The sequence below is a fragment of the Podarcis bocagei genome (genome assembly GCF_964188305.1).
Source record: "Podarcis bocagei genome assembly, chromosome: 1".
Classification (NCBI taxonomy): Eukaryota; Metazoa; Chordata; class Lepidosauria; order Squamata; family Lacertidae; genus Podarcis; species Podarcis bocagei.
The window spans coordinates 110864785-110880204 of NC_138125.1; the positions used below are offsets into that span (position 1 = coordinate 110864785).

General features: G+C 47.7%; 1 protein-coding gene across 6 annotated transcripts in view; it reads left to right on the plus strand.

Moving 5' to 3' along the window:
* The window catches only part of SLC4A10 (solute carrier family 4 member 10), a 168657-nt gene that overhangs the window by 33768 nt on the left and 119469 nt on the right, over positions 1-15420 (plus strand). For 4 of the 6 annotated variants that reach the window (XM_081198843.1, XM_081198847.1, XM_081198844.1 and 1 more), the window contains exon 2: positions 8103-8198. The exons of the other annotated variants lie outside the window; for them this stretch is intronic. In XM_081198843.1, coding sequence (XP_081054969.1) covers positions 8103-8198 — 96 coding nt within the window. The remainder of the gene's footprint in view (positions 1-8102; positions 8199-15420) is intronic. 6 annotated transcript variants of the gene reach the window in all.

Consider the following 15420-nt stretch of genomic DNA (forward strand, 5'->3'; position numbering starts at 1 on the left):
CAGAAATCTCTGTTTCTGCACATTCTGAGAATTGCAGAAACAGATTTTAGACTTGGAAGGCTGGTGCAGTCATAATGCTCCCGAGTGGAGGAAATGGACTTGGCGGGTGGAGCACATGCTCTGTGTGATGAAGGAGCCGAGTTCGAACTCTGATGTTTCCGGTGAAAAGAATCAGGTAGCAGATGAGGGGAGAGACCTCTGCCAGAGACACGGGAGACCCTCTGCCATTTAGATAGAAAGCACTGGGCTAGATAGTTAGTCTGACCTGATACTATGTGCCTTCCTATGTTCCTATGAATCTTTGGTTCTGATTAAGCCAGTAATAATAATAATAATAATAATAATTTATTATTTATACCCCGCCCATCTGGCTGGGCCTCCCCAGCCACTCTGGGCGGCTTCCATAAAAACCAAAAATACAGTAAAATGTCACACGTTAAAAACTTCCCTGAACAGGGCTGCCTTAAGATGTCTCCTGAATGTCAGATAGTTGTTTATCGCTTTGACATCTGCTGGAAGGGTGTTCCACAGGGCGGGCGCCACTACCGAGAAGGCCCTCTGTCTGGTTCCCTGTAGCCTCACTTCTCGCAATGAGGGAACCGCCAGAAGGCCCTCGGCGCTGGACCTCAGCGTCCGGGCAGACTGATGGGGGTGGAGACGCTCCTTCAGGTATACTGGACCGAGGCCGTTTAGGGCTTTAAAGGTCAGCACCAACACTTTGAATTGTGCTCGGAAACGTACTGGGAGCCAATGCAGGTCTTTCAAGACCGGTGTTATATGGTCTCGGCGGCCGCTCCCAGTCACCAGTCTAGCTGCCGCATTCTGGATTAGTTGTAGTTTCCGCGTCACCTTCAAAGGTAGCCCCACGTAGAGCGCATTGCAGTAGTCCAAGCGGGAGATAACCAGAGCATGCACCACTCTGGCGAGACAGTCCGCAGGCAGATAGGGTCTCAGCCTACGTACCAGATGGAGCTGGTAAACAGCTGCCCTGGACACAGATTTGACCTGTGCCTCCATGGACAGCCGTGAGTCCAAAATGACTCCCAGGCTGCGCACCTGGTCCTTCAGGGGCACAGTTACCCCATTCAGGACCAGGGAATCCTCCACACCTGCCCGCCTCCTGTCCCCCAAAAACAGTACTTCTGTCTTGTCAGGATTCAACCTCAATCTGTTAGCCGCCATCCATCCTCCAACCGCCTCCAGACACTCACACAGGACCTTCACCGCCTTCACTGGTTCTGATTTAAAAGAGAGGTAGAGCTGGGTGTCATCCGCATACTGATGAACACCCAGCCCAAACCTCCTGATGATCTCTCCCAGCGGCTTCATATAGATGTTAAAAAGCATGGGGGAGAGGACAGAACCCTGAGGCACCCCACAAGTGAGGGCCCAAGGGTCTGAACACTCATCCCCCACCACCACTTTCTGAACACGGCCCAGGAGGAAGGAGCGGAACCACTGTATAACAGTGCCCCCAGCTCCCAGCCCCTCAAGACGGTCCAGAAGGATGCTATGGTCGATGGTATCAAACGCCGCTGAGAGATCCAGCAGAACTAGGAAACAGCTCTCACCTTTGTCCCTAGCCCGCCGGAGATCATCAACCAGTGCGACCAAGGCAGTTTCAGTCCCATGATGAGGCCTGAATCCCGACTGGAAGGGATCCAAATGGTCCGCTTCTTCCAGGCGTGCCTGGAGTTGTTCAGCAACCACTCGCTCAATCACCTTGCCCAGGAATGGAAGATTTGAGACTGGGCGATAGTTGGCCATCGTGGCCGCATCTAAAGATGGTTTTTTAAGAAGCGGTTTAATAACCGCCTCTTTCAGCGGGTCTGGGAAGGCTCCCTCACGGAGGGAAGCATTCACCACCCCACGAAGCCCATCGCCCAGTCCTTCCCGGCTAGCTTTTATAAGCCAGGATGGGCAAGGATCCAGGAGACAGGTGGTTGGTTTCACTCGTCCAAGCAGCCTGTCCACATCCTCGGAGGTAACAGATTGAAATTGATCCCACTCAACTTGACTAGACAGAACTCTAGCACTCTCCCGCCCCGGCCCTGCTCCCACGGTGGAGTCTACTTCTTCCCGAATCTGGGCGATTTTATCTGCAAAAAACTTTGCAAAATCATTGCAGGAGAACATGTGGCCCGTACTGGGCCCCGATGTTGCAGGTGGTTCCGCTAAATTGTGAACCACCTGAAAAAGTCTCCTGCTGCTGTTTTCTGCAGATGCAATAGAGGCGGTGAAGAAATTCTTCTTCGCCGTCGCTATCGCCACTTGGTAGGCTCGACGTTGAGCTCTAACCTGTGTCCGGTCAGATTCGGAATGAGTTATCCGCCACCGGCGCTCTAGCCGTCTCAACGATTGTTTCATTGCCCTCAGATCCGTGGAAAACCACGGGGCTGTCCGGGCTCCATGCAATCGGAGAGGGCGCTTCGGAGCCAAACAGTCAATAGCCCTGGTTAACTCCACATTCCAGCGGGCCACCAGGGAATCGGCTGAAAGGCCATCAACATGGGATAAAGCATCCCCTACCACTCTCTGGAAACCATTTGGATCCATTAAGTGGCGGGGGCGGACCATCCGAATTGGTCCCACCTCCCTGCAGAGGGGATGGGTCGCAGAGAAGTCCAGTTGCACCAGGAAGTGATCTGACCATGGCACTTCTTTCATTTCGCTTTTACTTAGTGTCAGATCACCAACATCCATAGAGGTAAACACCAGGTCCAAGGCATGTCCACGGCTATGGGTTGGGCCAGACTTATTCAGGGACAGCCCCATGGAGGCCATGCTTTCCACGAAGTCCCGAGCGGCCCCTTGTAAGGTCGTGTCGGCATGGATGTTAAAATCCCCTAGGACGACCAGGCTAGGTGTCTCCAGGAGAACATCCGCCACGACCTGGAGCAGCTCGGGCAGGGAATCCTTGGTGCAGCGGGGAGGTCGGTACACCAAAAGGAATCCTGTACTGCCCCTATTGCCCAACTTCCAGAACATGCACTCAGAAAACTGGGTCTTCCCAATAGGACGCCTGGTGCAAACTAATGACTTCCTAAAAATCACTGCAACCCCCCCTCCCCGCCCACGTGACCTGGGTTGCTGTGCGTAAGAGAAACCTGGTGGACAAGCAGCGGCAAGGACAGGCCCATCTGCTTCATCCAACCAAGTCTCTGTTACACATGCCAGGTCAAATCCTCCATCCATGATCAAGTCATGGATGGCAGTGGTCTTACGAATCATTGACCTGGCATTGCACAGCAGCACCTTCAGGTCACGTGGGTATCCCTTGCTGATTCTAGTATCCATCCGGACAGGACCAGACCCGGAGGCAGGGATAGTCCTCAGACAACGACTAAACCTGCCTCCTCTGTAATGACATGGTCTGGTCTTAGCGTAACTCCTCCTCCTACCCGTGATCACTGAGATCGGTTGTCCCAGTGCATCCCCCCCTGTGGAACATGCCCCAGCCATTTTGTGGGCTGGGGCCCACTCCCCGGCAGCCCTGAGCCCTCCCCCTAAAAACAAAATAACAACTTAAACAAACAAACAAAACCAATAAAACAATACAAACAAAAAATGTAAAAATTACAAAAACATCAAAATAAAAAAAATAATAATTCCCCAAGCCCAACCAAACATCCATCCCACCCCCACCCCCCACATACAAAAAATCCAAAGAAGCCAGGGACGAAGGAAGGCGTCGTGACACCTGGGGCAGGTGTCACGACATAGGGCGCATGTGCAGCGTTGCTACGTACGATGCATAGCGACACCGCACATGCTTTGTATAGCGGTTTGCCGCCTGAGCCACTCTAGCGCCATACAGACGGTGCTGGGAACCCTCCGGTGCCGCTACAGCCACGAATGGAGAATCCTCCAATTGCAGCTGCAGCAGTGAGCAGAGGACCCCGGCAGCATCCGTATGGCACTGGAGCAGCGCCGGCAGCAAACCACTATACAATGCATGTGCGTCGCCGCTACGTACAGCGCATGCGTGCAACGCCGTACATGCACAGTTTGCTGCAGGTGCCGGGATCCTCTGCTTGTGGTTGCCGCTGTGAACGGAGGATCCTCCAAAGGCGGTGGCACGATGGCTGCTCGCGCTGCCACGAGCCCCTGTGGGGTGACTTCTTGCCACCCCCGCAGGCATGGAACCAGGCGAGTACCGCCCCCCACGCTCCCCCATTGCGACGCCACTGGATTAAGCTACTAGAAGAGGGCTGTGAGAGTGCATTTTCCCTCTCCTCCCACCTGGAGTGCAGATTTCACCACCCACCTAAATTGTGATTAAGTGTTACGTCAGCAGCACTGTGGTTAAGGCCAACCTTAATAATAATAATAATAATTTTTTATTTATACCCCACCCTCCCTGGCGGAGACTAGGCTCAGGGCAGCTAACACCAAATAAATAATACAATAACAACACAAAATCAAACGATTAGTTTAAAATACAATTAGAATCACATTTAAAATCAAAATAAAATTAAGTGGGAACCCATGAATCAAAACCGTAGGGGTAAGGAATTAAAAGTACACTAGGCCCAGCCACCCATACTGGTCCCATATGGGCTGATAGAAAGAGCCAAGGAGGCCACTTAAACACAGGGCCCCATAGAAAGAAGGGGGTCAGACTGGGCCCGGACCAAAGGCCTGGCAGAACAGCTCCATCTGGCAGGCCGTGTGGAAAGATGTCAAATCCCGCAGGGCCCTGGTCTCTTGTGACAGAGCGTTCCACCAGACTGGGGCCAGGGCTGAAAAGGCTCTGGCCCTGGTCGAGGCCAGTCTAAACTCCTTGAGGTCCGAGACCTCCAAAGTATTATTGTTTGTGGACCATAAGGTCCTCTGTAGGGTGTACCAGGAGAGGCGGTCCCGTAAGTACGAGGGTCCTAGTTTGTATAGGGCTTTAAAGGTTTAAACTAGCACTTTAAACCTGACCCTGTACTCCACCGGGAGCCAGTGCAGCTGGTGTAGCACTGGATGAATGTGGTCCCGTGGCAAGGACCTCGTAAGGAGCCTCACCACGGCGTTCTGCACCTGCTGGAGTTTTTGGGTCAGCTTCAAGGGCAGCCCCGCGTAGAGCGAATTACAGTAGTCAAGCCTGGAGGTGACCATCACATGGATCACTGTGGCGAGATCAGGGCGAGGAAGGTAAGGGACCAGCTGGTTAGCACAGTGGAAGTGGAAAAATGCCGCCTTCGCCGCAATTGCAACCTGCACCTCCATAGAAAGGGAGGCGTTGAAGGTTACACCCAAACTCCTGACAGAAGGCGCTGGCACTAATTGAGCCCCACAAGAGATGGGAGTTGGCCCCCCAACCCCATGTCGTCCTGATCTTTACCGTGGGTGTGTGCACACATGCGCGCACACACAGTGTTATAAGTTTTTTTGGGGGGAGGAAGGAGGCTGTATTCAAGATCCTTTTAACACCTCCATCCAGCAAGTGTTACAATATAAGTCAGGCTAGCTTCCTTCACTGAGGTCATAGCCAGGGTGATGGGCCATTAAGGGAAACAAAGGAAAGGGGCTCTGTGCGAGATGGCAAATGGGCGGTGCCCCCCCCAGCTCATAGTTAGTTAAGCCAGAGTTTAGAGTTGAGTTGCTGTGATGTGGGCCAAAAGAAAAGCTGGAGAGAGAGTATGGGCAGTGATTGATTTCTGTTTGAATCCAAGACTGTGGCTAGGGGGGGTGGGGTGGGGGAGAAACAAGACTCTATTGGGGTGTTAATGCTGTGAACCCCCCATCACAGGCTCAGGTTGTATATATGTGTAAAGAAACCTTATATTATAAAGACACTGCAGTCTCCACTGTGCCTCATTCCAAAAGGAAGTACAAATCCTAGGTAAGTGTTTCGAACCCCTGGAATTTCTCAGCGCTCGTGGGCTGGGGTACTGTGCAAAAATACACAACCCCATGAGCTTCAAAACCCTGATTGGGCCTGGGCTCACTGATGCTTATAGATGTGTACATAAGGATGCTGATGGGACACCCTCCTTTTATGTGTTTGCTGTGGAAATATCAGTATAATTTTGTAGAGTAAAGTGTAGAGTTGTTGTATTACCACGATATGGAAAGAAGCACAAGACCAACCCAGCAAGATGATGGTGCATTGTCAGGGATTTGTGTACTCATTGGTGAAATAATGGAAAAATTGCATTGAGGCAAAGAGAAGAAAAGATGAATTCTGCAACCTGTGTACATTATGCAAGCTGAGCTCAGTTTGCATAATTTCAATTTGCAATCTTTCTTCTGACACACACACACAAACACACACACACACACACACACACACACACACACAGTACTTGCTGGTTCTGCCCTGGTCATAGACATTGAAGCCTCATAGTCCATAGGCATTGACCATATATTTTCAAGCATACATTTGCTGCCATAAGGACTAGAAACCTAGACTGTTTTTCATATTAAAGCTGAGATTTTCATTCAGTGTTCAGTACCATATAATGGCTGCATTCATACGTAACATTAACTCAGGTAGGGAAGCTGTGACCCTCCATATGTCATTGGACTCCAACTCCCATCAACCGCAGCTAGCAATAACCAGAGGTCATGGAGAATGAGAGCTGTAGTCCAGCAATATTTGAAGGGCTGGAGGGCTGCATTAAACCATGTTTTAGTGTTATGAACTGCAGTGAGCTCTCATGCTTCTTCTTTCCTCTTTGGTACACCTTCATGGAGGTGTTTGGAGTGTTTTTCTTTTGTTTTAGATTGATCATGCCTTGTTGTGACTTTCATGTCTAGGCATACTGTGGCTAATCCTTGTAGTGATTTGTTCAAACAGTAGTTCAAACAACAATTTGTGATGCTATCTTGTTTCAACAATTCATAACCATAGTTTAGGGCCGGGGTCTGCAACCTTTAAGACAAAAAGAGCCACTTGGACCCGTTTCCGAAGAAAAAAAAACTGGGAGCCGCAAAACCATTGGCCTACCAGGGGTCCAAAACAGGGACGTCATCTTCCTCCTCGCAGTCGTAGACCTGCATGCGCGCCACTGCCCTCCGATCTGACAGTGGGCGGGAAGGTGACGTCGGGACGGTGTGTGACTAATGCACGCACCGCCCCCATGCGACGTCACAGCCAGTACAGCGCCCACCACAGTGGGGAGTGTCGGGGCGCACAATGCGCCTCCCCTCGCTAGTATCCACTCCGGAGCCACGTCAAAGGTGTAAAAGAGCCACATGCGGCTCCGGAGCCGTGGGTTGCAGACCCCTGGTTTAGGGTTTAGGCATAACAGTAAATTGTGGTCAATCTAACATGGAAGCAGAAGTTTACAATCTTTTCTTCGTAGCCATACCTGGAACAAGAGAGGGGAAGGGGGACACATAACCTGACCTTTAAAGCCCTAAACGGCCTCGGCCCAGTATACCTGAAGGAGTGTCTCCACCCCCGTCACTCAGCCTGGACACTGAGGTCCAGCTCTGAGGGCCTTCTGGTGGTCCCCTCACTGTGAGAAGTGAGGTTACAGGGAAACAGGCAGAGGGCCTTCTCGGTAGTGGCGCCTGCCCTGTGGAACGCCCTCCCACCAGATGTCAAGGAAATAAACAGCTATCTGACTTTTAGAAGACATCTGAAGGCAGCCCTGTTTAAAGAAGTTTTTAATGTTTTAGTGTATTTTTAATATTTTGTTGGAAGCCACCCAGAGTGGCTGGGATGGGTGGAGTATGTATGTATGTATCTATGCATGCATGCATGCATGCATGCATGCATGAATGAATAAATAAACAAACATATTTATTTTATTATTATTATTATTATATCTTTGCAACACTAAATTATGGCTTAGTGTTATGTATGGCTACAGCCTGTATGTGTTCTCTACTATTACCCACTGAAACAGAAACAGCAGGTTTTGTGTCTTGTTACTGCAGGTAACATTCAGAAAGCTGATAACTATGAATTGGCGTCATTTTGTCAATTGTTTTGTCAAAGCCAGAATAATCACTTAAGCAAAATCCACCATTTGTTTACCCCTAGTCTTGTTCTTTGTTGAACTCATACAATGCACCATCATCTGTGGACTTGACAATGCTTCCCTCTGATTTATTTTGAGCAAATAAGGCAAAAATGTTAAAATGACACCCCTCCTCCCATGCAGTTTTTAATCGAGCACAGAGATGAAGATTGGAGGCAGGAAAATGGTGCCCCCTCTGGAATCTACTGCCAAAATTCCACGTCTTCATGTCACTTCATGGTAAGACCAACCCGACCATCCTTGGGAATAATCATGTATGGTGACTGAACTGTTGTTCCTCTTTCTGCTCATGAAAAAAAAAGTTACAATTCAGACAGATGCCAGCCTTTATGAGGAGCTGCAGCACCAGAGTATAAACACTCTTGGCCACAAGGATGTATTTTTAGCTGAAGGGAAAAGCTGGAAATGGCACTGCAATATTTATACACAAGTAACTCCTGATTATGCTGTATATCAAGTTGTATAGGTTGATGTGCCTACTGGCTGATAATACCCCTAGGCCCAATAATATTTTAAAGCATTTTCTATGGTGCTTCATCCGTATTCCTGGCGCACGCTATTTTATATAGGACTGTGGGAGTGCAGTAGTCTTGATGTGTTTGTATTCCCAGCTAAGAGTGAAATGACTAACATGGGCACCATCCTCTCATTCTGGCTATTATATGGTCAGTTCTGAGAGTCATCATTGAACACTTCTGGATTCTGAATGATCTGACTAGACCATTTTAGGCTGTGAATTTATGTGGAGTGTCTGCTGAAAAGCTTAGGTAAGTTTTGTCAATGAGATGAAGATATGTTGTCTTGGTGTGTTGGTTTTTAGATTTATATAACCTATACGTCAGGTGGTTTTGGTACATATCCAGTGCATTGCCAGCTTAATTTAAGGTGCTGGTGATGACTTTTAAAACAATGAATCTTTTGGGACAGGATTACTTAAAAGAACTGGGTGACACCTGTATCAAATTACCTGTGCCTTAAGATTCACTCCAGAGGGCCTACTTAGGTGCACACCTATAAAGACAAGTAGACCGTCAGATACATGGAACAGATTTCACGGTGGATTTCAGCGACATGAGATTGGGCCTTGAAGATCCACCTTGTTGTCATGGCATTTGGTGCCTAGTTGTAAATTAAGCTGTAGAAATTGTTATTGACTTTTTTTGGTATGCTTATGTTATGCTGGACAATGTGGAGCTCCTTTGCTAGCTTTTAGCAGTGGATGTTTTAAATGGTATTAAATTACAGTCGTACCTTGGTTCTTGAACAGAATGCATTCTGGGAGCCCGTTCAAAAACCAAGACGTGGCTTCTGATTGGCTGAAGGAGCGTCCTGCAGCCAATCGGAAGTCGCGGAAGCCGCCCTGGATGTTTGGCTTCCAAAAATTGTTTGCAAACCAGAACACTCACTTCTGGTTTTTGATTGCTCGGGAGCCAAAACGTACAAGTTCCAAGGCGTTCGGCAACCAAGGTATGACTGTACATTGCATTGGTTACATTTTTTTAATGTTTATTTTTTAAGAGTGGTATCCAGTGCTAGACCTGCTCGGAGCAGCCCCACTGAAGTTACTAGACATGACTAACTTAGATTGATTCATTCATTTAAATGGGACTACTCCGAGTTGGTCACAACCCTGTGCCACTTTGTGAAGAGTGTCTCTTAGTAAGATTTCTTACATCTCTTAAATAAATAAATACAAACTTGCAAGTTTAAGAACACAATGGATAGTACTGGGCTGTGGTGTCTTTTTAGATGCTGAAACGTTGTGTCATTTATTTATTTATTTTGAAAAATCAACCTTAGAACATAAAAGCCCTTGCCCACATTAGTGTTCCATGCACTAAACACACTAACAATGTGTTTGCAAGTAGAGTTAGCAGGCATGCTGCTGTTGTGATAATTCTATGTGTGAGTGGCCTCACATGATTTATGCAATTTGTAGTGAAATAAGTCTTTGCAGCCTTCCTCATAATTTTGTGCCATGGATGTCTCATCTGATGACTCGCTTGTAAAAACCCCCACAACAACTCACCTTTGCCCACTTTGGTCCTTTTTTGTATCTGTGTGACTCAGGTTTAGTGAGTCACCTACAGTTTCCCCATTAGCCATTGTGTTCAACCTCAGGAAGTCATCTGAACACTGAGGGGATGCTTTTACTGGGAGATAAAACTCTGCTCCTACTCAACTATTGGCCGTGGACATGGCTTCAAAGCCAGGTGAGTCACTTCCTTGAGTAGACACTGATCTATATTATTAGCCTGCCTTGACATGACACCTTCTTGCCAGTGCAGGAGTAATTGGCAGATAAGTTCCCCTTGTGTTGAATAGAGCAGTGTTTCCCAACCACTGTTCCGCGGCACACTAGTGTGCCGTGAGATGTTGCCTGGTGTGCCGCGAGATGTTGCCTGGAGGGAGTCGGGCGAGTCGGGCGGCGAGAGGCGGGGCGGCGGCGAGGAGAGGCCGCCCAGCGCGGGGCTCTCGCTGTCTGCCTGCCTGGCTGCCTGCGAGCTCGGCGGGCAGCGCCTCCGCCCGCAGCGCCCGCCTCATGGCTCTCATTCCCTGCCCCTGCCAAAGCTCACCCAGCCAAGCCGCGCTCTCCTTCCTGCCTCGCTTTGCTGCCTCCTCCCCCCCACCCCCAAAGCTTGGAGGTTCCCCGGCAAGGGGGAGGGGAAAAAATTGAAACTTACACTTTCGTGCGTCCCTCCCAGCGTGACGCTGCGCGCTGACGGCACGGGGCTGTAATGGTGGTGTGCCTCGAGATTTTTTTCATCAAACAAGTGTGCCTTTGCCCAAAAAAGGTTGGGAAACACTGGAATAGAGAAGAGAGAACCCACCCCCATTGCCTGCTCAGAAAACTCTTTTTATGCGTAACTGTATTTTTGCATCATGTTTCATAGATATCATTTGGCAGGGGGAAACTTGAAATGTTAATGTTGGAATTACCACACTAAGATAACATGGGGGAAAGTTACTATGCAATTTAGGGGTTTATGATTGTAGCTTAAGGAAAAAAATTTACTTGACCATCTGCAGGACATGTAGTATAGTATATGTGTTAATATAGTTTAAGCTGCAGCCTGGTGACTGAACTCTTCATAGATGTCAAAGCTTTCAGTTCAAACCACTTGAACTGTTAGAAGCATTTTTAGATAAAAGCAAATTGTCTCCTCCTCTTCAGTGCCAACCCCCCCCCCCCGGCATGGTGTTATTTGCTCTTTCTGGATCCAAAATGGCTGATCTCTTTTTTCTAAGATATCTTTTCAGGCTTACAGCAGGCTTGTGGTCCACAACAGTTCCTAAGGACATAATATGAGCCTGTTACATCAGGCTAGTGACCCAAGCCTGTGAGAAGCCTGTGAGCTGGTCATGAGCATAACAGCACTCTCTCACCACTTAGGATTCACCAAGGAACCCATATTGTCTCTCAAATCAGAGGTAGGACACAGCCACCATAGTGGGGAGCAGGAGAGCTGAAAAGAATGCCAATATATTACACATCGGGCAACCAATGTGCTGCTTTGGTTTCAGATAGTACATGGGTAAGAAGGTAAAGGGACCTCTGACCATTAGGTCCAGTTGCGGACAACTCTGGGGTTGCGGTGCTCATCTCGCTTTATTGGCCGAGGGAGCTGGCGTACAGCTTCTGGGTCATGTGGCCAGCATGACTAAGCCACTTCTGGCAAACCAGAGCAGCGCATGGAAATGCCATTTACCTTCCCGCTGGAGTGGTACCTATTTATCTACTTGCACTCTGCTGTGCTTTCTAACTGCTAGGTTGGCAGGAGCAGAGACCGAGCAACGGGAGCTCACCCCGTCGCGGGGACTCGAACCGCCAACCTTCTGATCGGCAAGGCCTAGGCTCTGTGGTTTAACCCTGTGTCCCTAGTACATGGGTAGACGAGTCTAAAAAGCCTGGAACACAAATTTTCATGTCCATCTAGAGGCTATGGTGGCTCATTTACTAGTAGCCGTGTATTTAGCGTTAACTCTGGTGTATACTTAATTCTGGTGTATATTTTGCTCTAGGAAGCTTAGTTTGGTCTAGAGTTCACATTAAGTACATTATTTCTGGTAAATGAGCCACCATAGCTGCTAGAGGGCCCTGAGAATTTGTGTCCTGGGCTTTTTAGATTTGTCTTCCCATCTATTATCAGAAACCAAAGGGGCTCATGGGTTGCCAGATGTGATTTTTGTTTCCAGCTGTCCTACCCCACTACTATGATTAGTAGCTGTTGATTGCCTTGCCCTCCGTAAAGTTATTTAACCCTCTTATAAGAACATAAGAACATAGTAGCTTGAAAACATTTTATTTTTTTACCAGTCTAGGCTAGTAGCCTTTGTTTTCATACCAGCTACATAGGTGGACCAGTGTGGGTTTGCAGGCTAGTAAAAACAGACATCACCTTCTGCCAAGCACACTGGTGGTGGAGTGACCTGCAGTGTCTCTACCACAAAGTGTTTGTGGAAACTTCCTCTGCAGGTAGCATGGAAATTAAAGCAGCCTGTTGCCTGCCTAAGGTGACCAGGTGAACATTACTTAACTGGGGGAGTCGCTTCCTCGCATCTCTTTCCCCCTTGAGATTCATCCAGTGTTTCAGAGAGGAACAAATCAATCAAAATCAAGGGAACATTTGCGTCCTCCTTACGTTTATCCCCCTGAGGTTCTGATAACTGTGATTCAACAAAATACACGGCACCTCTGTCCTCAGGAAGAGAGCAAGCCAAATAATGCCATTTTTGTTTCCAGAGCTAAGCAAAACAGATTTAAAATCCCATGAGTGACCACGGGGAAAGTTGAAGCCTCGTTGAAATGGACAGCTGCGCAAAAGCACAACCATCCTATTGTGCAATGGCTGTTCATTTCAGTGGGGCTCAAATGGAAGAACTTCCAAGGTGAATCTGACCTCACAGGTCAGATCTGTGTCCAACTCTGCCACCTTTAATGAGGCCTCAGCTGTATCACTGGAAGCATCCTCCTCATTCTGTCACATGGACTTTGCTTCCTAAGAATATTCTATCTCTGTGATTGAAAGTGCGTTGCATTTATTCATTTATTTAGAATTACATTTATATCCCACCTTTCCTCCAAGAAACTGCAGGTGGCATACACAGTTGCCCTCTCCCCATTTTATTCCCACAACAACTCTGTGAGGTAGGTTGAGAGGTGGTAACTGGACTAAAGTCTCCCAGTGAGCTTCATGGCTGAGTAGGTTTTTGAACCCTGGCCTCTCAAGTCCTGGCCTGACGCTCGTAACCACTGCACCACACTAGTATGAAGCACATTCTAGAATTGTTAGGCAGAAGGAAGAAGGGATTCATGGTTTACTTTGCAGCTCTTCTTCATAAATGGATGGCTGTGTGGTTGTGAAGACCCTTATTCCCCTCACAGAGCTATGATTCCAGAGTTCCTTGGGAGGAGGGCTTGACTGTTAAACCACTCTGAACATACTAGCTAAGTGAGAGATACAGGGGTCTCCTAACAATTCTCACTCCCCCCTTACCAAACTCCATTTCCAGGATACCTTAAAGGAAGCCATGACAGTTAAAGTGCCATGATAGTGCTTTAAATGTACAGTGAGGATGTGGCCTTAGATAGTAACTCGACAGAATATTCTTTCTGATAAAAGTTAAGAAGATTTTGCATGGTTATATCCCATGCAAAATCATCTTAAGGGGACAAAGCATTCACTTTGTATTTTTGCAGTGGCTTAGCAACTGTAATGATTGCATGCCCTGATTTACTGGCAGCCCCCAAGATATTTGGGGCAAAGATTCTAAAACTGTGGCAGTTTCCAAGTAACAAATATGCTGCTTGTTTCTTTAAGTTGACATCATGTTTACTTTGATACAGCAGACCATGCTATGTTTTGAGCATTTATTTTATCTAGTACATTTTTGTCTCTCCCTCCTTCCAAGGAGATCTGGGCAATATGCATGGTTCTTCATACTTGCAAGAACCCTGTGAGATAGCTTCAGCGGAAAGAGAGACAGAGACAGACAGAAAGAAACAAATTGACCTGATGTCGGCCAGTGAGCTTGTGGCTGAATGGAGATGTGGACCTAGACTTTCCCAGTCTAACACTCCAAACCCAGCCTTTCTCAATCTCGGGTCCCCAGATGTTCTTGAACGTCCATCATCCCTGACCCTGCTAGCTAGGAATGATGGGAGTTGAAGTCTAACAACACCTGGGCACCCAAGCATAGCTGTCAACTTTTCCCTTTTCTTGCGAGGAATCTTATTCGGAATAAGGGAATTTCCCTTAAAAAAAAGGGAAACGTTGACAGCTATGCACCCAAGGTTGAGAAAGGCTGCTAACCTCTATGGTTAGCCTTTCCTATCCTTGGGTTACTGGGCAGGGGCAGTGGTTGTTATGGGGAAAGAACAATGTTGCTTCAACAACAACCAGACAGATACTGAACCCTATATAGTTGCAGCAGCTATATTCCAATTCACCCACACTGAGGTTAGAGGGGTCCAGCTTGGTCCAGTAGTCTTCTACTCTAGTGGAAAGATTCTGGCCCACTGGGATCTCTTGTGTTGTAGTCTTCCAAGTCCAAGGCAGCAACGCTACATCCACAGGCCAGAGCTTGTCTGGTGGAAGCATCCCTGGTGCTGTTCCCTTTCCTGTGTGCCATTCCCCTTTTGATGCTGTCATTGATCTTGTTGAAGAAAACAGGCTTTGACAGTTTTCATTCATGGGTTATATACTGATATCACTGAATGCTGAATTATGCCATCGTGTAATTATGAAAATGTTAAATAACTCCCTTGCAAACACCAACATCATAAACATATTTTTTTTTAAAAAAAAAAAGCTCGCAAACTGGCACACAGTGGTGTTTTATTTACTAATTGCACATTTTGGATGTGGGATTCATTAAAACTGGCTCAGAGTTTCACAAGCTTCATGGCTGGGTGCCTTTTCTATGCTCTGCCTCATGATCAAGGGAAGGTGGAAGCATCTAAATCATTTCTAAAACTATCGTAGCAGTTAATGTGAAAGGCCAGACCAACAGATGAACGTTTGGCATGTTGAGGAATGTTATTATTATTTTATTTTTATATGCCACCTTTCCTTCAAGATAGCATACATAGTTCTCTCCCTCTCCAGTATATTCTCACAACAACCCTGTGAATGTAGCCTAGGCTGAGAGGTGGTGATTGGCTCAAGCTCACTCAGTGAGCTTCATGACTCAGTGTGGATTAGAATCCTGCTCTCCCAGGTTCTAGTTGGAACGCTCCAACCACTATACCACATGACCTGTTATGACCTCTATATTGGTGATGGTGCAGTGCTCAATCCCATTGTGTGGCACCAGTATAATCATCCAGATGGGCCAGTGTAAGGAGCCTTTGACGAACCACATGTATACCTGGGAACTGAACATGGTGGCCAGGTTGAAAGCCAGAGAACGTGCCTGTAGACCCAGCATAAGCACAGAG